At 41.0% G+C, this 23,024-nt stretch overlaps 1 protein-coding gene and 1 long non-coding RNA gene across 7 annotated transcripts in view; one reads left to right on the top strand and one right to left on the bottom strand.

Annotated features, from left to right (window-relative positions):
- The window catches only part of pgghg (protein-glucosylgalactosylhydroxylysine glucosidase), a 59,600-nt gene that overhangs the window by 2,283 nt on the left and 34,293 nt on the right, over positions 1–23,024 (bottom strand). For 4 of the 6 annotated variants that reach the window (XM_073049321.1, XM_073049322.1, XM_073049323.1 and 1 more), the window contains exons 9-13: positions 22,336–22,472; positions 21,278–21,411; positions 10,638–10,733; positions 2,723–2,820; positions 1,206–1,414 (exon numbers count right to left, since the gene is read on the bottom strand). In XM_073049321.1, coding sequence (XP_072905422.1) covers positions 1,206–1,414; positions 2,723–2,820; positions 10,638–10,733; positions 21,278–21,411; positions 22,336–22,472 — 674 coding nt within the window. Of the gene's footprint in view, positions 1–1,205; positions 1,415–2,722; positions 2,821–10,637; positions 10,734–20,324; positions 20,477–21,277; positions 21,412–22,335; positions 22,473–23,024 lie in introns of those variants that run through there. The other 2 variants (XM_073049320.1, XM_073049324.1) reach the window with 2 other exon arrangements.
- Positions 7,593–22,372, top strand: LOC140729517 (uncharacterized). Its single transcript, XR_012099342.1, has 3 exons — positions 7,593–7,684; positions 10,955–11,032; positions 21,961–22,372. It is a non-coding gene; the product is annotated as an uncharacterized lncRNA (long non-coding RNA).

Genomic DNA, 23,024 nt, shown 5'->3' with positions numbered 1-23,024 from the left:
CTCCACAGATTTAACCTGGTGTTTACTGCACAGATCACCCTTGCAGGACTGATGCAATTCGTCATGTGCGGGATGGTTTCATTGGAGCACTGCAAGGAAGCTCGTATTTCATTCAGAGACCTCCTCTGACTGGCCCTACCCACCGATCCTGTTCCCAACTCCCAGAGCCTCAATTCTGGATCCACTGACCTAACCAAAACTCTCCAATCCTTTGACCTAGACCTCTTTTCCAAGCTACTGCTGATGATCCCTAGGCAGTGGTTTGCCATATACCCTGATGGAGGCCCTAGTCTCTAATGTTTCAGCTCACTCAACAGCCACTTACCTTCCTCAATGATCTCAGATGCCAATCCTTGTCCTTTAATCCTCCCTGCCCCATGACCCTACTTTGATCACAGCTGGCACCTTTCCTATTCTGACAGTTTACAATGTCCACTTTGTTGCTCCCAGAGCCTTGAACATTTCACATAACTGAAAATTTGCGATTTGAAAACTTGAATTTTTCAGCCAAGGTGTTTATCACATTAAAGGACAAACACATTGATGTTGTTTTCAAGATGTGGAGAAACAATTTAACAGCTCATAGTGTTTGTGTTTCAAGAAAATAGGACTGATGCACCAGAAATAGAAGACAGTGACTAAGTGGAAAATATTTATCATTGCATGAAATGATGACTTTTCTTCTACCACATCCTCGAAATCTTTACTTTTGTCCTATATTGTTCAATTCCAACATGCTGAAGATATATTTATAAATCTAAAATAGTTTCATAATGTATGATTTTTTAAAAATGTAACCCCTAGAGCTTATCTTATTCTTAGCCATTCTTTGAGGTCAAGCACTACTTGCTTCCACTTCAGCTGTTTAGGTAACTGATGAAGCCAACGTGTGATCCTTGGACTCTGCCACAAGTGGAACGAGTCCTGATAGGACAAGTACAAAAGGAGCATCAGAGTGAAGCCAACTACTTCCGCTTCATCCTCTACCCATAGAAGTTGTATTTGTTGGCGTAAGATGGATATATGTAGAGAAGAGGGAACCAACATTATAAAATAGATGAGTCCTCTGTCTAACTTGTTCCCAAGAGATTGATTTAAGCAAGTTAGGAGGCATATTTTTCTATATGAACAGACATGCAAGATGTTGTGTACATTTATAAAATTAATTACTGCACACAGCATTACATAAACAAGCTTTTCTGTACCTCTGTTTAAAACAAAAATCCTTCCTGAATCCTGTAGAACAATCTCCAAGGCCATGTATCGAATTTCATATCTCATCAAAACAATGGTGGCCTGTTCCTTTGATAGTTTAAGTTGCAGTACATTTCCAAGGTAATTAATTCCAGTAATCTGTAATTCATCAATATCCTCTGGGATAATAGGATCAAAGAGCAAACAATTCTTTGTAATTCTGCAGAACAAAAAGATAAAGCAAAGGTCTAGTTTAATTATGGACATCATAAAATGAAAGCAGTAACTGAGAATGGCAATAACTACAAAAAAAAAGGTCCTCAACCATGATTCTTTGTTCAGGGAGTAAAGGTTGTGCACAGTCTGTGTCGAGTCACATTCAGAAGCATATCCCTTCAACTGAGTACCGTAGAAAATGAATTCCACAGAGACTGAACTACTTAGTATTTACACCTACTTCGACTACTTAGTGTCTTGGGATAATGTTGAATACGCACCAAGCAGATATATACAGGATAAGGCCATAAAGATGTGTTAATACAACTATCTAGGCCAGTTCATTATCAGTTTACCCTCACATGGGAAAGTATTTATCTTTGAAATAAATTTAAAGAATGGCCACACTTTTCTCGGAACAAACAGAATTTATTGTGAAACTGGCGTCAACTGCTAAAAAGGTAAATTTTAAAGTTTACTTCCAAATGATCAGTGAATTTGAATAACTATTTGTGCAAGGTATGTCTACCTCTATTCAGAGGCAGCTGATAGGCTTCGAGATTTCTAATGCTGCTTGGTAGCCAAAGATCAAGCCTGGAAATTTTGAATGTGTGAACGTCAATTACTGTAGTTCTACCCCATCAGCAAGTTGCTCATTGGAGAACCTGAAGGAGCTGGACCTGGTGCAGACTGTATTGCTGCCTGCAACAGAGAGGCATTGGTACATGAAGGGAGAGTGCAGTCTAAAAGCAAGTCGCTTTCCTTGTGATTGGAAGATCCTGTTGGACACTGGTGGTGTGAAATGCTGCAAGTACAATTCATTGGTTTATTGGCAAAAAGCGGGAGCGGACAGCGAGAAAGCTACGTGGCCTCAGCCGTAGCAAGGACTGGTCCTCAAGCCAGAGTGTTGCCTGTTTGCAGCCACCCAGGTGGAGGCATCGGGGTGGGGCTTTCATCTGGAATGCAAGAGGCAATGTGGCACAGCGTCCATGCTGGGGTCAGTGCTGAACCCACAGTTTGCTCAGCAGGAGATCAGCTGTACTGCGTTCAACTGCAGATTGCTGCAGCATTCATGGACTCGGGGGCTTGGACTATATATTTTTGTGTGACTGTATTTTACTGCTTATATCTGTCTTGAGCTATGTATGACTATTGGTACTGTGTTTTGCACCTTGACCCCGCAGTAACACTGTTTCATTTGTCTGTATTCATGTAAGGTTGAATGATAATTAAACTTGAATAAAAGTGTTTGAGCAAAATAACATCAATTGGTGGATATCCCAATGATCCTAAAAAGTATATTTGCACTGACCTGAATCCTGTGTAGCCAAATAGTACAGTCTGTAAAAAGCCACCCATTCCTGTTAAGAAATTCACAGCTCCTGACCCATCTGCATTTTCACTCCAAATCTGAGGCCATGAGAGAGAAATAAAGGGAATATCAGTATCATGAAAACTGTTGTTCAAGCACCTTGCTCAAATGTTGCCTTGTATTTCTCATTGCCATGACGTCCAGGTTTAGAAAGTCAAGAATTCCAATTCTTGTTCACAGGGAGTATGTTGACAGCATCCCTGGTGAGATAGAGGGCAACGTTGGAAATTCAACAAGGGTGCTTCCAACACACTTCTTTTGAAAAGTCTGGATCATCATTAAAAACATTATAAACTTTATTACTTGCAAGTCTAATGGACTGAAAATGCAAAAAATACCTCTCTCTCAAAATATACTTTTTGTCTTAAGCCTACATTCTTCCTTGTTTCCTTATTCCAGTCATTGCTCCACTCTCACAACAGCTTAGATTCTACATTCAGATTCCCAATGCTGCCTCTTCATATTTCAGTCTAGAACGCACATGTAATCTTTCATGTCAACTCTCCTTGTTTCCCTAAGTATCCTATTTTATATAGGCTCTGCTACCATTTTTATAACCACTCTCTTAATCTTGTTATTGTAACTACTTTTACCAGTTAGGCAATCTCTGACCGCATTCTTGTTTTCACTGTCTCCATACTTCCCTTCACCACCACCCCCCCACCAAACCTCATTTTTCAATATCTACTGTGGAAATGTCTCCTCAAATCCCCTGGCTCTGCATTTTGAAATTAATTCCTAATTACTTAACTTTAGTCCTACCATTCTTCATGATATTTTGATAGCTGAATTTATTTGCTGAATCACATTCATTCCAATATCTTAATGGCCTTAACCCAGTGGTTCCTAACCTGGGGTCCATGGACCCCTTGCATAATGGTATTGATCAATGGTATAAAAAAGATCAAGATGCCCTGTCACCACTGAAGATTCCCCACAGCCTATGCACTCACTTTTAAGGACTCCTCATCTCATGTTCTCTATATTTATTGCTTGCTTGCTTATTTATTTATTTAATTCATTCATTCATTCTCTCTTTTGCATTTGCAGAGTTTGTTGTCTTTTGCACATTGGTTATTTGTCTGCCCTGTTGGGTGCAGACCTTCATTGATTCTACTGTGATTTTTGGATTTACCATGTATGTCTTCAAGAAGACAAATCTCAAGGTGCATATAGTGACATACATGTCCTTTGATAATATATTTACTTTGAACTTCCAACTGTTGAACTTTGAGCTTCCCATGAGGGACCTTGTCAAACACCTTACTAAAATCTTTGTAGACAACATCCACAGCTCTACCTTCATCAATCACTCTCAGTCAAGTTTCCCTCATGAATCATGGAACAAAATTTGGTACTCATCAGTCCTCTGGGACCTTGCCTGTGACTAGAGGACACAAAGATATTGGTCAAAGCCCAAGTAATCTCTTCTCTTTGCTCTTTCAATAACCTGGGGTATATCCCATCAGACCCTGGGGACATATCCATTGAGAATATCTCTTTACCCTACTTGAAAAGGACTTTTCATAGCCCCTCCTGGCATTCTTACTTTCTCCATTGAGTTCTTTTCTGGCTTCTTTATAATCCTCAACATTTGTTTAATTTAGCTTCCTAAGCTTTACACACTTTTCCTTTTTCTTCTTAGAAACATAGAAGACCTACAGCACCATACAGGCCCTTTAGCCCATAGAGTTGTGCCGAACATGTCCCTACCTTAGAAATTACTAGGCTTACCTATAGCCCTCTATTTTTCTAAGCTCCATGTACCTATCCGAAAGTCTCTTAAAAGAACCTATCATATCCGCTTCCACCACTGTTGCCAGCAGCCCATTCCACGCACTCACCATTCTCTGAGTAAAAACTTACCCCTGACATCTCCTCTGTACCTACTCCCCAGCACCTTAAACCTGTGTCCTCTTGTGGCAACCATTTCAGCCCTGGGGAAAAGCCTCTGACTATCCACACTATTGATGCCTCTCATCATCTTATACACCTCTATCAGGTCACCTCTCATCCTCCTTCGCTCCAAGGAGAAAAGGCCAAGTTCACTCAACCTATTCTCATAAGGCATGCTCCCCAATCCAAGTAACATCCTTGTAAATCTCTGCACCCTTCCTATGGATTCCACGTCCTTCCTGTAGTGAGGTAACCAGAACTGAGCACAGTACTCCAAGTGGGGTCTGACCAGTGTCCTATATATAGCTGCAACATTACCTCTCAGCTCCTAAATTCAACTCCACGATTGATGAAGGCCAATACACCATACGCCTTCTTAACCACAGAGTCATTCATCACCTCTCTCTATATCCAAGGCTCTCTCATCTTGCTATTCCTGTCCTTCCTTCTGACTGGAACACACCTGTCCTATACACCACGCAGTTGGTCTTTAAACACCCAACACACGTCAGATGTGGACTTGCCCAAAATGGCTGTTTTCAATTAACTCTCTCTAGTTCCTGGCTAATGCTCTTGTAATCTGCCCTGCTCCAATTTAAAACTCTCCTGCAAGGTCCGTACTTATCTATAGCTATCTTAAAATTTAAGGAGTTGTGGTCACTGTTCCTAAGTGCTCATTCACCGAAACGTCTCTCACCTGGACAGACTGATTAGCCAACACCAGGTCCACGGTGGTTATTGTGGACTGTGTGGAACAATCCATCAGAGTGATTGCACCCTTCCTATTTTTGAGTTCCGCCCATATAAACTCAGTGAATGAGTCCTCTGAGAGTGACTGTGATATTGTCCCTGATTAGTAGTGCAACTCCCCCAATTCTTTTATCTCCTTCTCTATCTTTTCTAAAACATCAAAATACTGGGAAATTAAGCACCCATTCTTGTCTCGCTCGCTCTCTTTCTTTTTTTTGTAATTTATTTTTTTATTGAAGTTCATCATCAAACAAACATTTCCATAAGATGTACTTCAGACATTGTACATATATATCATATAATCATGCATGTCACAAATCTCCACAAAGTATTTATCTGAGGTATACACTTTAGAAAAGAATGGAAAGAAAAAACAAGCAAAAGGAAAAAACTATGTACAAGTAGGGAGTGATTTTTTTTTTACAACATATTCATTGATTTGTGAGAATAAAATCAGGCCTATGAGGCATTATGTATTTAAACCATTTTCCCCAGTATGAATCAAATTGGTCCAGCTTATGATTAACAGATGCTGTTATCTTCTCCATTTTGTAAATGTCCATTGTAATTTCCATCCATGCATTTAAAGTTGGGCTCTCCTGTGATAACCATTTCCTAGTAAGAGTCTTTTTACCAGCCACCAACAGTATATTCATTAAATATTTATCTCTTTTCAACCATTCTTGAGGTATATACCCAAAATATATGGTCTTACTCTCTAAGGATATTTCACATTTAAAGATGTCTTGTAGGGCATTGTGTAACCCCCTCCAACAGTCTTTGATAACAGGGCAATCCCAAAAAATATGATAATGATTTGCATTTTGATTTCCACAATTTCTCCAGCAAACAGGGAGGTTACTATCATAATGGGATTTCTGAGAGGGTGTAATAAAAAATCTTAAAAAGTTTTTCCATTCAAACTCCCTCCATTTCTGTGAACTGGTACACTTCCATTGATACCTCCATATTATTGTCCATTCTTCCTCAGATATAGTTATCCCTCCTTCCTTCTCCCATTTTGTATTAATGTATGAAGTCGAATGTGTTTTAAGATTTGACAACCCCTTATACATGCTTGAAATGATTCTACTACCGTTATCTGAATTATATGATTTTCTAAATAGCTCTATCAAACATATACTTGCCTTGGTTACATTTTTAAGCATCCTATTACATATTGTCGCATCTGTAAATACTGATAAAAATCTTGTGTTTCTCATTAAGCATTTCAAAACTGAACAGTGTTCCTTCTTTCACTATGTTGCAAAGAACTGTTATTCCTTTAGCTGTCCAGTCCTTAAATCTAGCATCCAGTTTATTTGGTGTAAAATCCAAGTCACATGCACACCATTTAAGAACTGCAATATCTCCCTCTAGATTATATTCTTTTATAGTAGTTCTCCATATTTTAATAGTCAATTTCGCCCATGGGTTTTCAATAGTATTTATGTACCTTTGCAGGTTGTTATCAGCCAAAATTGCTTGTATGGGGATGGGAAGTACCCGCTCCTCAATGTTTTTCCATTGAGCGTCATATGATGGGTTGCACCAACATATCACAGCTCTCAACTGCGCTGCAAAATAATAATCTCTAAGAGAAGGTAGGCACAATCCCCCCTTTTCCTTTACTAATTGCAAAGTTTTGAGATCTCTAGGCCTTTTACCCTGCCAAATATACCTTGATAACATCTTGTTCCATTCATTGAATTGACTTTGATTAATCTCTATTGGTAGAGACTGAAAGAGATATAACAGTCTGGGCAGTATATTCATTTTAATAGATTCAATCCTTGAATTCAGATTGAAAAAAGGAATCAGGTTCCATCTTGCCATATCTTCCTTAATTTTTTTACATAAAGGCTGATAATTACATTCTGATAATTTTGCCAAATCTTTTGGCATAATGATGGTCTCTCTCTCTTTCTCTCTCAACCAAGTCTCTGTAGTTAAGATGGCTCCAATGATTCTTCAGGCAACACCTTCCAAATGACAAATCTCTTAAATTATTTCACTTTTTCTACACCTTCTGCTTGTAATTTTGTCTTGTTTGTGTTACAGAAACTGTTGAAATCTGTGACGTGTAGCTTGGAACTTGATCGAATGATTTGGCGCTAAGCTGTGTCCGGAGAGCTGCCTCATGGAGATCAGAGATGGGGCGGGGGGCTGAAAAGGACATGAGTTGGCTCATGGGAAAGAGACACAGGGTCATGAACGACTCCATCTCAAAGTAGCGAGGAAGAGTGAAGCATCAAGGTGAGTACGAAGGGGGTCAGCGATCCTCCTAACACAGGCCACTGGGTCAGTGGCGTTCAGACCCAGTCAGCGACCGCTCTCTACAGAGGCCACTGAGGTGAATGCAGAGGATGTCACTGATCACTCACAACAGAGGCCACCATTCGGTCCAGGTGTGAGTTCTGAGTCACGGAGGATTGTTCATTGTTCCCAGATTTTTGTGATTGGACTGTACTTTAAATTGGTCTCCTTCAATTTTTCAGTGTTTTCTATCTTGTGGCCGATTGGTGGGTGGGTAATCTGTTAGTTCCTTGTATGTGAGCTGGGGGTGGAGGAGAGGAGGGAGGGCATTTTTGATGGCACTGTAGCTGTTCTTTTTGCGTGAGAGGGGGCCATGGATTGTTAATCGCCAATGTCCTTTCTGCAGGGAGGGGGTGGAGATTTGTTGGCATTGTTACTGTTTTTTTCTGTGGGGAGGGGGTGAGGGATTCTGGGGTCTGCTAGTTTTGTTTCTTTTTCTTTTCTTGTATTTCATGGCTATCTGGAGAAGACAAATATCAGAGTTGTATTGTACATACATACTTTGACAATAAAGTGAACTGCTGAACCTTTGTAGTGGCCACGTACTGATCCATGTTCTAAGTTCATCAACTTTACTCATAATTTCCCTAGTATTAAAATACACATATTCAAGCTATCTGTCCCATTGTATCTATCACTTTGCTCCCATCTGGTTTTATTGGCTCATACATCTACCTTCCTCTCCATCCCTCCACTTTATGACCTGGTGCTCTGGTTCCCATCCCCCTGCTGAACAAGTTTACACCCTCCCAAGTAGCACCCTGTCAATCTCTTGGTTCCCCTCCAGTTTAGGTGTAACCTGTTTCTCTTGTGCCAGGTCCCGCCTGTCCCAGAAAAGGTTCCAATGATCCAAGAAACTGAAACCTTGCCCCCTACACCAGTTCCTTAGCCACTCATTCATCTGTAGGATCATCCTATTCCTGCCCTGACTAGCACATGGCACTGGGAGTAAATCAGAGATTACTACCTTGGAGATCCTGCTTGCTAACCTCTTCCCTAACTCCCTATACTCGCTGCACAGGACCTCTTCCCCTTTCTACCTATGTCATTGGTGTCAATGTGCACCACGACCTCTGGCTGCTCACCCTCTCTCTCTCGAGAATATTCTGCAGCCCCTCTGAGGCCTCCTTGACCCAATACCCGGGAGGCAGCACACCATCCTGGCATCACTTTAATGGCCGCAGAATCTCCTGCCCATCCCCCTAACTATCGAGTCTCCTACCACTATGGCTCTACTTGACTTTACCCTTCCCCACTGAGCCTCAAAGCCTCATTCTGTTTCTCTGTGAAAACATGGTTCCTCAGATTCCTTTTAAATTGGTGTCCTCTCTCCTGAAGTCTATGTCCTCTACCTTCGGGAACAGACTGTGATGCTCCCCCCTTCCAATAGAACAGAACAATACAATACAGGTCCTTTGGCCCACGATCTAGTTCTGACTTTTTAACCTACTCTATGATCAATCTAACCTTCCCTTCCCACATAGCCCTTCATTTTTCTGTCATCTATGTGTCTATCCAAGAGTCCCTTAAATGTTCCTGCCTCTACCCTCGCACCCACCAATCTCTGTGTCAAAAAAACTCACCTCTGACATCACCCTTATACTTTCCTCGTCACCTTAAAATTATGACCCCTCATATTAACCATTGCTGCCCTGGGGAAAGGCACTGGCTGTCCATTCAAATTATACTTATTATCTTGTATACCTCTATCAAGTCACCTGTCATCCTCCTTAACGCCAAAGAGAAAAGCCTTAGCTCACTCAACCTATCCTCACAAGTCATGCTCTCCAATCCAGGTAACATCCTGGTCAATCTACTCTGCACCCTCTCTAAAGCTTCCACATCCTACCTATAATGAGGCAACCTGAACTGAACACAATATTCTAAGTGTGGCCTTATAGTGGTTTTATAGAGCTTCAACATTACCTCATAGCCCTTGAATTCAGTTCCCCAAGGCCATCACACCATATGCCTTCTTAACAACCCTATCAACTTGTGAAAATCCATCCATTTGTGACAATCCTATCAACTATGCCTTTCATAATTTTCCAATCTCTCCTTATAATTCAAGCCCTCCAGTCCTGTGTGGAAATATATCTGTAACCCTCAAGTCTTTATGAACTTGTAACTTTTGTAAAATGCAATGTAATGAAATGGGGTCTATGAAATCTAAGGTGCTTTGCTGGTTTAGATGAGAAAACGTGCAAGTGTGTTTGTGTTATATGGGAACAAACTATTTTCTTTGATGACAGGTAATTATTTTATGAACTGAGGGGATGTTTGATAACACAGGGAACAGGATGGAACTTCTAAAGATCAAACATGTGAACGAAATAACCGAGGAACGTAATGTTATGATATGGAGCAAGCTAGTCACTGTTCTTTGTAAAAAAGGTATACATGTACTTTGGAAATATAGCTCTGATTTCTGTTTCGACCAGACAAAAACTTGGCTGGAAGTACATCTCCCCTTCCAAGTAAAATAATAAATGCATTAATAATGTGATCCACTCTGATTTGGTGTAGTTTGTTCCTTTATATTGGAAGACCTGGTTGAATGGTACACAACACCTGGTAACTTAGTTCTCTTTTCTCCACACTCTCTGACTTAATGACACCCTATGATTTGGCAACCAAAACTGCACAAGTGCAGTTTAACCAATGTTTTGTATACTGGTAAGATGGTATCCCAACCCTTGTAGTCCATGCCAAAGCCATGATAGCAAGCATGTTATTTCTCTTGTTCCCTCTGTCTAACTGTGTTGTGACTTTTATGTACAAAGGTCATATAAAAGTCTTTGATGAAGCACTTAGATAGCTTCTGATAATTTTAGTTTGGAGCGCAGGTAACCGGAAAGCGCCATAATAAGTTTTCATGACAACATTTATGTACCTTGAATGGTTCCTGAATATTGCTATAGCACTTGTTCAGTTGCTGCTGAGCCTGAGCAGCATTCTTCAGCTCCAACCAACCAACTGCAAACATGCTCTGAAAAATAAAATAAAATAATACATCCAGACAAGAAACAGGCAGCATCTGTAGAGGCAACTAAAATTTCAAGCTGATGACCTTTCATTTACAGAGATAGGGCTGGTTTGATAGAACCAGAGTTGCTCTAATTGAGAGCTAGTGTGACCATGATAGGCTAAATCTTCTGTGCTGTAATCCTTCTATGACCTGAGGCATTAACTCTGTTTCTGTCTCTACAGATGCTCTCCAGACCTGCAGAGCTCCAGTACTTAATGGAGAGAAAACTTCAAAAGCAGACAGAGCTGAAAAGGAATGTGGTACAGTGCTTTTGTCCATAGGAATTGGTTTTTAATTGTTTACTCTCTATTTTGGATTGTTCCAGCTTCAATTTGATTGCACATGAATGAGAATTAACAGCATGAAGGAGAACACAATTAGCAATCAAATGCAGGGTGACTAAAATGTCATGCCAGGAGGGGATTGTGCTGAGGCTCTGAGGAAGAGGAGCTAGTTACAGTGATTGCAGTTGGAGCAAAGGACTGAGCCTCCTTTTGGGGGTTTCCCTCAGGCAGGAAGGGGGGTAGAGATAGCAGGAAGTGACAGAGAAAGTGGAGGTAGAAAATGGGAAGCGGTGTTGGGAGTTTTGTGGAGGAAGATGAATGACAGATTTCTGGAAAATGGATCGATAAACGGCTGACTGAGGACTGTAGCAGCTTATCATGCAGCGATGAAGGCAGTAGAAGGAAGAGTTTAAGGTTTTGCTAAGTTTTGAATGTGGACCTGTTTCTGATATCAATCCAATTAGAGCAACTAAGGATCTGTAAAAAGGACTAGAAGATATTGTGGGTGTAAAACCTTTAAGAGATGGGGCATTCTTAGTATTTTTTGAAGATAGTAAACAAAATGAGAAAGCTTTGGAGTTAGAAGATGTGGCAAGAAGAAAATAACACCAAGAAATTATATTAAACAACAGTGGCTTTAGGGAGTAATCTCTGGAGTGCCTCTAGATGTAATCATGGATCAAGTAAAAAATAATTTAGTCAGGGGAAAGGTTGTGGATGCTAAATGTTTATAAAGGTTTCATGGTAGAGCTAGAACAGATAGCTTATTGGTATTAATTAAATTTGATGGAACAAAAGTTACCGGAGACGGTTAACTTAGTTTAATTGTTTCCAGTCTGTGAGCTGCCCCCTCTGAGATGTTTACAATGCTAGAAGGTTGGTCGTGTAGCCGCTGTGTTTAAGGGTAAAAAGTGGTGTGGGAGATGTGGTGGAGAACATGATTATGGCAATTGTGGAGAACATAGCTTTGTTAATGCAGGGCGTCCTGTATATAGGAAAGGTGTGAAGTGCAGCATGCTTGGGTGGAAATGGGCATACTATATGCAGAAAGTACAGAAGACAGAGTCAATGGGACCTATTAATATCAGCAATGCAGACAGTTTAAATACAGTGTGTAAAGAGGACTAGAGTATAAAAGTAAGGATGTAATGCTGAGACTTTATAAGGAAATAGGCAGCCTGCAGTTTTGGGCCCCTTATCTAAGAAAGGCTGTGTAGGAAATGGACAAGGTGCAGAGGAGGCTCATGAGAATGATCCTGGGAATGAAAGGTTTAATGTTCTTGGAGCCTTTCTTTGCTCTTGGACTGTATTCACTAGAGTTTAGAAGAATGGGAGGAGGAGGGAGATCTCACTGAGGCCTATCAAATATTGAAAAGGCCTTGACAGAGTGGATGTTTCCTATAGTAGGGAAGTCTAGGACCACATGGCACAGTCTAAGAATAGAAGGACATCTCTTTGGAACAGAGAGGAGGAGAAATTTCTTTAGCCACAGGTCGGTGAATTTGTGGAATTCATTGCCACAGATGGCTGTGGAGGCCAAGCCATTAGGAATTTTAAAGCAGAGATTGATAGGTTCTTGATTAGTAAGTGCATCAAAGGTCATGGAGAGAAGACAGGAGAATGGGGTTGAGAAGGATAATAAAACAGCCATGATGGAATGGTGGAGCAGACCTGATGGGCCAAATTGCTTAATTCTGTTCCTATGTCATATGGTCTTATTATTATCAAATTTGTAAACATGAAGCAATATTCTCCTGCCTCAAAGGTCACCAGAGACTGCCATTCTGGCTTCTTTCTACTACTTTGCTTTGGATTCTAACTGTGCTTCATCTTGAACCTGTAGTTCCTGATCATGCAATCATTTTGTTGACAATATTAAGCATTTCAATTTTCATAGGTTTAGTTGAAACATTATATCCAGCAACTGCAAAAGTTACTGATTACTGGATCTCCAGGCACACAAATTTGAGTGTTTTAGTTGCAACATAACTTTATTCAATTCCTATACTATAAAAGGGCTCGAAGTACAGAAGGGGAATGCATGAATTAAGAGTTCCAACATATACTATCCACATAATGATTAAGCCTTGACAGTTCATTCCAGGAAGCCCCAAGTATTACGCATCCATTTGCTCTTAAATTTCTTATCCGTCAGTTGTCTTGTTTGCATCTCATTGAATGAGGGGAAAGGTCTTAGCCTTTGGTGCTCATGGCTGGGTGAAATCTGACTCAGAACATCAAAATGCTTTAGTATCAGCAGTCTGAGATATGAATAAGGATTTAATTTTCACATGAGACCCTGCACTCCCTTCCTCAACACCTTCCATCTGCACCCCTATCTTCTCCTCAACCTCAGATGGCCATGGAAGAGAAAAGCTTAACCAAAAATTTATAATGAACTAAAACGATGTGCTAAGCAAGCTTCACAGCAAGTTATTCACAATTACGAGCACAGTCAATAGAGGGAAACAAGTGGATGCTATATACTCGGATCTCCAGAAGGCATCCCTCAAGGTGCTGCATAGATGACTTATCCATGGAATTGGGGGTAACATATTATCATGGATAGAGGAAGAGTTAACCAAAGGAAGGCAAAGAGTTGGTGTAAATGGGTGTTTCTCTGGATCACAGTCAGTGATGAGCAGAGTGCCGCAGGGGTCAGTGATGAACCCATAACTTGATTTGGAAGAGGGCATATCGAAGTTTGCTGATGACACTAAATTGAGTAGAAAAGCAAATTGTGCAGAGAATACGGAGCCTGCAGAGAGATTTAAATCAGTTAAGTGAAGTAGGCAAGTGTCTGGTATATGGAATACAATGTTTGTAAATGGGAGATCACCCACTTTGGAAGGAAAAGCAGAAGATCAGATTATTACTTAAATGGTGAAAGATTGCAGCATGCTGCTGTGTAGAGGGACTTGGGAGTGCTTGTACATGAATCACAAAAGGTTGGTTTGCTGGTGCAACTGATTATCAAGAAGGCAAATGGACTCTTGCCCTTCATTGCTAGAAGGATTGAAATTAAGAGCAGGTGGTTTATGCTGCAACTGTACAGGATATTGGTGAGGCCAGTCACATGGCGTCAAAATTTGGGGAACAGATTCATGACTGGGGAGAATCTGCTTTCCAGAGAGCTGTGAATCTGTAGAATTTTCTGCCTAACAAAGTAATAGAGGCTACTTCATTAAATATTTTAAGACATATTTAAGATATATTAGACAGACTTACAAAGCAGGGGAATTAAGGGTTATGAGGTAAAAGGAAGTGTGTAGAGCTCTCTTATCAACCATGATCTTATTGAATGGCGGGGCAGGCTCAATGGGCCAGATGGCCTACTCCTGCTCCTATTTCTTATGTTCTTATGATATCCATCCTGACTGAATCCATGTCACCCACTATGAGAGTCTGTTCAAGAAGAAGGAGAGTCTGAAGACCCAAAACTGTTCCAGATTATGATGTGCTGCTTGAAAAGATTGTGGCCTTTGGGCATGGGTGGTGATCTGGATTTGAATGAGAGATCTCAGGAAGTTAGGATGAACAGAGGGGCTATGAGAGTTAAGGGATCTAATTTTTGGGATATTGGACCTGGGTCTCCTTTGGAATGAACAATAAACTGAATCTCTGACTTCCTAACTGGAAGACCACTATCTGTGTGGATTGGAAATGATATCTCCACCTCACTGAGGATCAACACTGGCGCACCACAGGAATGTATGCTTAGCCCACTGCTCTACTCTATCTACACCCATGACTATGTGGCTAGGCATAGCTAAAATGTCACCTATAGATTTGCTGATGGTACAGCCATTGCTGATAGAATATCAGACGGTGACGAAAGGGCCTACAGGGTGAGGTACACCAGTCAGTTGAGTGGTGTCACAGCAACAACCTGGCACTCAACATCAACAGGACCAAAGTGCTGATTGTGGACTTCAAGAAGTACAAGGTGAGGGAACACAAACCAATCCTCATAGAGGGATCAGAAGTGGAGAGAGTGAGCAGTTTCAAGTTCCTGGGTGTCAGTATCTCTGAGGACCTAACCTGGTCCCAACATATCGATGCAGTTATAAGAAGGCAAGACAGCGACTGTACTTCATTAGGAGTTTGAGATCTGGTTTGTCAATTAAAACACTCAAAAACTTCTACAAATGTATTGTGAAGAGCATTTTGACTGACTGCATCACCCAGAGAGGGGTGCTACTACACAAGATAGAAGTAAGTTGCAGAAATTTGTAAACTTAGTCAACTCAATCATGGATACCAGCCTCTGTAGTATCCAAGACATCTTCAAGGAGCAGAGCCTTCAAGGCGGCATCCATCATTAAGGATCCCAAAAAACCCAGGTCATTCCCTTTTCTCATTGTTTCTGTCAGGAAGGAGGTACAGAAGCCTGAAGGGATGCACTCAGCGATTCAGGAACAGCTTCGTCTCCTCTGCCATCCAATTTCTAAATGGACACTGAATTCATGAACACTACCTCACAACTTTTTTATATCTGTTTTTCTGGCTGATTCTGATTCAGAATTGCAAGACTAGAAAGGAAGGAGGAAAGTTGCAATTGGGGTTAGTGCGTTTAAGGGAGACCCAGAGGATTGAAAGCTAATATGGATTCACCTTACAGGGACATGAGTACAGTGTTGCATTGCTAAAATATCATTGCTCCAGGGAGTGCCAAATGATGATTGCTCCTTGGATAACTTAGTTTATGTTGTCCTCCCATGCTCAACATGAATAGTTGCAACAGTTGCAAGTAGAAAGTCATCTTCCTATGAACGGCTAATGACAAAACCGTATCAGGAGCAAGTATAATTTATGACAAGTGCCTAGTTAATTTTCTGAAATTACGCAAAACATCCTGAAATTGATCACTATTAGGTTTGATTTGGGGAAAATTGAATTTCAATTGAATAATTTTATTCAGGATGAAAATATATCATTACGCTGGAAAGAGTGCAAGATTTGTGAGAACATTGCCAGGACTTGAAGACCTGAGGGAGAGGCTAGGACTTTCACTTGAGATTCAGTGGCACCATTCGTTTAAGTGCTGGAGACTAGGCAGAGTCAGGAGATATATAAAATCAAGAGAGGCATTGGTAGAAAGAATGCAAATAGTCTTTGACCCAGGGAAGGAGAGCCAAAAGCTGGAGGCATAGGTTTAATGCGAGAGGGGCGCAATTTAAAAGGGACCTGAGGGTGTGGTGAGTATTCTGCATGAGCTGCCAGAGAAAGTGGTTGAGGCAGGTACAATAATGATATTTAAAAGGCATTTGGATAAGTACATGGATGGGAAAAGTTTAGAGCGATACAGGCCAAACGTTGGGTAAGTTTGACTAGCTTAGGTGGTACCCGATTGACATGAATGAGTTGGGATGAAGAGCCTGTTTATGTGCTGTACGATTCTATGACTCCATAACTCAATTGTATTGTATTGCAATGTCTTTTCCCATAGAAGGGAAAAACAAATAACTCTTGATCTTTAAATAAATATTACAGAGATATCTGCCTTTACTCAAAAAGATCCAGTTATTTAAAGTTTCATTTTTAGCCTATTTAAAGGTCAAAATTTAGCATCTTTAAATGCCATATGCATGTTAGAATGTCTGGTTCTCATTGAACAAGAATTAAATTATTCAGTTAAGAGCAGGGAAAATTGCATTTTACCTCTCTGGTGAGTGGGCAAAAATGGCATTTTCTATCCTCATAGAAAATCAGAGCCATCAGAATTTAGTTTAGCTTTCTTTTCTCACTGGTACACTCTGTGGTGAAACTGTCAGCTGTCATGTACACACCATACCATTTAATAGTGTTATAAATGTTGAAGCATGCTCAACAACCAGCCTAATTTTTGCCCCCTCTTCTCAGACTTTCATTGTCATCCACTACGGATTTCACAGCTCTTCAGCAAAGCTGACAAACTTTGCTAATCTTTGAATTACTAGTAAGAAAAATAACATTGCCCTAAAGGTTTCCAAACTGATTCTCCTACCCTACTGAAATAAGTTTAAAACATTATTCTAAATATATGAAATGGCTTTGTACACTCAACAAGTTCCTTTTATCAAGATTATTTGCCTCCCTTCTCTGATCATCACAACATCATCTTTTCAAATCCAGGTGGACCAGATAGAATTGGATATAACTGTGATCATCTTAAAATTCTAATAACAATGAACTCATATTTTAGTCAAAACCTAGTTACTCTTATGGTATTAAGCAGCATATCTGATTTTTACTCTTACGTTCTTACTCTTCCTGTAATTTTTTTTCTTTCCATATTTTTGTTTCCCTAGCTCTTTTTCCTTCTGTGTGTTTTTTCATCCTGTTGTAAATGAACAAGTAGTCTGTAGAGTGACCATAAGTTCATCTTTTGGATGCTATATGCTGATGATCAGAGTTTTGTATTGATTGGGAACTCGATAGTTGGCACGGATTTGATTGGGCTGAAGGACCTGCTTCGAAAGTGACAATAACACTGCACCTATGTGAAAGCCCGCAGTATCCAGCAACCCTGTGATCTCTAGCTCAGAGACTGGTGTCAGGACATCCTTCAAGAGGGTGAAGGTGTCAGGCCTCAGTGGTGTATCTGGCCATGTACAGAATATCTGTGCCAACCAACTGGCTCAAGGACACCTTCAAACTCTCTCTGCTGTAGGCTGAGGTTCCCACCTTCTTCAAATGGACAGTGATCATACCAGTGCACAAGGAGAACAGGGTGAGCTGGTTCAATGACTATCGCCCAGTAACACTAACATCAACTGTGATGAAGTGCTTCAACAAGTTGATGATGGCAAGAGAATTAACTCTTGCCTGAGTAAGGACCTGAACCCACTGCAATTTGCCTATCACCAGAACAGGTCTACAGTGGATGTAATTTCATTGGCTCTCCCATCTGCTTTGGAGCACCGATACAACAGCAAAACATATGTCAGTTTGCTGTTTATCAATTATAATTTGGTGTTCAATATTAATCACCAAGCTTCCAAACCTGGGCTTCTATACCTCCATATGCAATTGGATCCTCGACTTCCTCATTGGGAGATAACAATCAGTATGGATTGGTGACAACGCCTCCTCCTCACTGACAGTCAATGCAGGCACACCTCAAAGTGGGCGCTTAGCCCACTGCTCTACTCTTTCTACACTCATAACTGTGTGTCTACACTCAACACAACTCAAATACTATCTATAAATTTGTTGATGACACCTTTGTTGTGGGTAAAATCTCAGGTAATAACAATGGAGTGAGATAGATTGGCCAATTGAGTGGTGTTGCAACAACAACCTCGCACTCAATGTCAGCAGGACCAAGGAATTAATTGTGAACCTCAGGAAGGGGAAGGTGGAAAACACACATCAGTGTTCATTGAGGGATCAGCGGTGGAAAGGGAGTAGCTTCAAGTTCCTGGATGTCAACATCTCTAAGGATCTATCCTGAGTCTAACAATATTATGAATCTATATTATTCCCATGAAGTAGTAAACAGAATATTTTCAAAAAGGCTTGGAGATATTGTTCCCTTGAAAAAATATATATTTTAAGGAGATACAGTGTGGAACAGGCCTTTCCAGCCCTTTGAGCCACATCACCCAGCAACCCCACAAATTAATCTGAGCCTAATCACGGGAAAATTTACAATGAGCAATTAACTTATCAACTGGTAGGTCTTTGGATTGTGGGAGGAAACTGGAGCACCCAGAGGAAACCCACGGGTCACAGGGAGAACATACAAACTCCTTACAGGCACCAGTGGAATTGAAGCTAGGTCACTTGCACTGTGAAGCGTTGTGCTAACCACTACACTACCGTGCCAATTTGTTCATTGAACAAAATATCTGGACAGTAAAGCTAGCTGCATTAGACAAAATTTATACAGCTCCACCTTCAATACTATAATTCCAAGCAAGCCCATCTCCAAACTCTCAGACCTGGAACTCAACATCTCCCTTTGCACCTGAATTCTTGACTTCCCGACTAACAGACCACAATCAATAAGGATAGGCAGCAACACCTCTATCACGAATATTCTGAACACTTGAGTCCCACGACTGCATCCTCAGCCCCCAACTCTACTCACAATTGCAAGGGCAGACTCTGCTCATTTGCAGATGGTTCCAACACACTGGGCCAAATCTCAAAAAGAAAGATGAGTCAGAATATTGGAAGGAGCACAGCTCCAAACTGAGCTGAGCTGAACAGAATCTGCCTGGACTCTTTCAATTTTGTGTTTTATATATTCTGTGTTTCTCACTTCATTTTTTTTAACCATTTGTGTTGTTTATTTTTGCACATGGAGGAGGTTTGATTGTTTTCTTTGAACAGGTTCCATGCTTTTCCTTGTTTCATGGCTGTACATTGAATCTTTGAATTTGAGATAAAGAGCCAAGTAACATGGTGCCATGACAACAATCTTTCCCTCAAAGTCAGCAAAACAAAAGTCATTGACATCAGGATGGGAGGTGGTGCATATGCTCTTATTTACATCAATGGTGCTGAGGTTTAGAGGATAGAGAGCTTCAGCTTCCTAGGAGACAATGTCATCAATTACCTGTCCTTGTCCGATTACATAGATACCATGGATGAGAAATGCACCAGTACCTCTACTTTTCAGGAGGCTACATAAATTTGCCATATCCCCTTGACTCTCACCAACTTTTATCTATCCAGATGGAAAGCATCCTATCCCAATGCATCACGGCTGCGCCTGGCAACTGCTATGCCCAAGGCTGCATGAAACTGCAGAAAGTTGTGGACACAGATCATGGTTCCCTCCATACACTTCTCGCTGACTCAGTAAAGCAGTCGACATAATCGAAGACTCCTACCACCCACACCTTCACTCTTCCTCCCTTTCCCATCAGGCAGAAAGTACAAAAGTCTGAAGGCATGTACCACCGGGATAGAAGCTCTCAAAGACAGTTTATGCTGCTGTTATAAGATCCCCAGTCTGATAAAATGGGCCTCAGTCTACCTCGTTATGGCCTTGTGCCTTATTGTCTGCTTGCCCCACACTTTCTCTGTAACACTTCATTTTGCATTCTGTCCTTGCTTCTCCCTTGTACTACCTCAACGTACTGAGATGAAGAAATGCTCTGTAGGGATGGATGGCATGGTAATCAAAAATTTTCCTTGAGCCTAGGTTCACGTGACAATGATAAAGCAATTTACTCCATTTATATCCATTGAATTGACAATGCTTCAGAAAAAAAAATTTCAACTCTAGCATTCAGAGTTTCACTGTTCATTTCACACATCACAATCCATTGAATACCTGGTCACCCCATTACAGGAAGGATCTGGATGCTATAGAGAGTGCAGAAGAGATTTAGAAGAATGTTGCCTGGATTGAAGAGTGTGCTTTATGAGAACAAGTTGAGTGAACTTGGCCACTTCTCCTGGGAGCGACGGAGGATGAGAGGTGACCTGATAAATCAGAATCAGAATTATTATCATCGGCATGTGACGTGAAATTTGTTAACTTAGCAGCAGTAGTTCAATGCAATATGTAATATAAAAGAGAAAAAAATAATAAATAGCATTTTAAAAAAGGTGCATAAGATGATGAGAGGCATTGATTGTGTGGAGAGCCGGAGGCTTTTCCCCAGGGCTGAAATGGCTAACGCGAGGAGGCATAGATTTAAAATAATTGGAAGTAGGTACCAAGGGGATGTCAGAAGTATTTTTTTTAGACAGCAAGTGGTAGATGTGTGGAAAGCACTGTCAGTGACAGTGGTAGACGGAGATACAATAGGGTCTTTTGAGAGACTCTTAGACAGGTATATGGAGCTTAGAAAAATAGAGGTCTTCGAGGTAGGGAGTTTCTAGGCAATTTCTAAAGTAGGTTACATGGTCGGCTCAACATTATAGGCTGAAGGGCCTGTAATGTGCTGTAGATTTCTATGTTCTATGAATACAGAAGCTATACTAACAAAAAAAAATCTTAATGAAATGTCTTGCTGTTTGTTTTATTTATTGGCAAGTTTTCAAGTTCAGGTTTATTGTCATCTGACAGTACATATATATAACCAAATGAAATAACATTCCTCCAGACCACAGTGCACCCATGAACACACAGCACATGATATACGTTTTGTGGGTGCACCATGGTCTGGTGGATCGGTGTTTCATTATGTTTAGTCAGATGACAATGACTAAGTTTGACAATAATCTTTTAAACACAGTGTCTCTCCTGTGCCTGTTAAGATCCAGAATTAATATACTAACCCAGGTCATGGCTGGTCCCTCAGGATCCGTCACAGCTTCATATATCACCAGGTCATTCTTCCGCACCTGAGGACTCATCGGATACATGAGTGGGTAACCTAGCAATACAACATCTGCCTGTTTCACAACATCCCCTGTAAGGAAGAAACAGCTACTCACACAAGTTATTCCATTCTTTGTTCGGTGTGCTAAGTATGGGCTGCAGACAAGAGAGAAAACAATTGGAGCTGCTGCAAGAGATAGTGATGTTGGCCAAAGATTTTTCACCCAGACTCATTACACTCAGAGTAATCTCTGACTGAAAGGCTCACAACTGAAACATCTATTCCATCCTGACCACTGGGAAAAACACCAGGCCTTAAAGGAACTCCCTACACAGGACAGCTAACTGCCGTGGGGGGAGGCAGGTGGGGGAGGTGGTGGCGGTGGTGTGTGTGTGTGTGTGTGTGTGTGTGTGTGTGTGTGTGTGTGTGTGTGTGTGTGTGTGTGTGTGTGTGTGTGTGTGTGTGTGTGTGTGTGTGTGTGTGTGTGTGTGTGAAGTGAGGAGCAAATGCATTCAGATACATGTTATATAATGTAACCCATAAACCCATAAACTTGACACAGCTGGGCTTCTGAAAGAGCTGTTCATTTAGTATCCACAATTAATCTTGGCCAATTTTTGTTCTCCATTCTTTCCTTAGAAAGTTGGGCTTCGCTGGATGGCACAGTGACCCTGCAGGATCTGCAGCAGTTTCACAGCTCTGGTAACTGGACTGAATCCTGACCTCCAGTGCTGTTTGGTCGAGCTTACATATTTTCCCTGTGACCTCATGGGCTCTTCCCGAATGTGCCTGTTTCCTCCCACGTTCTAAGGACATAAGGGTTGTTCGATTAATTGGCTACGGCAGATTGTTTCCACTGTAGATAGGTGATTGAAGGACCATACTGGGAGGAGGGGGTTGCTGCTGGGAGGGGGCATGTGTAAGTAAAAAGGTCACAGGAGAATAAGTTGGATGATAGGATTGCTCTGCACAATGATCGTAAATTAAGGATGTTTAAAATAAATCTTACACCACCTGATTTATATCCATCGAACTCAGGATGATATTGCTTCTCATGGTCAAAAGGCACTTTGATTTTCTCAGCTATTTCCATCCATTCTGATGGAACTTCGATCTGTAGCTTGGCCGCCAACTCTGTAGCGAAAAGTAAGCTGGAAAATATGACAAAAATTCCACTGATTAACTAGAAATTAACGGCAATTAGGAGCAGTGCTATGTGAAAAAACTCAAAGTACTGTTACGTACCCGTGGGTATTTTGTACTTGTCACGTGACAGTGGTGTTGAAGCTATACTGGACTTAAGGTAGTGGTCTTGCGATGGTGGAGTGACGTCATTTTCCTGCCAGTAGAGGTCATGTGGGATTTTTTTTGTGTTTTTTTTTTAAACAGGGTATAAAAGGAGGACCCCTCCCTGTGAGGAGGGGCAGTTCGTGGCTGGATTTGCCATTTTGACTCCATGTCACTGTGTGGTAATATTATGACGCAGTTTGGTTGAAAGATGGAGTTTTATTTAATGCCTAAAAAGTTTAAAAGGCCATTGCCATCAGTTGCTTTATAATACTGCCAGTTAAAAATCAGTGGAGAGTGAAGATCGGAGTTCAGGAGTTAAAAGATCGAGGAAAGTCGATTTCGACGGTGAAACAGGTTCAACCTTGTTTGATCCTCATTCGGAAGGAATTCGTTGGCTGTCCCTATGTTAATCC

The sequence above is a fragment of the Hemitrygon akajei genome, chromosome 6 (genome assembly GCF_048418815.1).
Source record: "Hemitrygon akajei chromosome 6, sHemAka1.3, whole genome shotgun sequence".
Taxonomy (NCBI): domain Eukaryota; kingdom Metazoa; phylum Chordata; class Chondrichthyes; order Myliobatiformes; family Dasyatidae; genus Hemitrygon; species Hemitrygon akajei.
The sequence above is the reverse complement of the archived record's forward strand: the minus strand, read 5'-3'. Positions and strand labels throughout refer to the sequence as shown.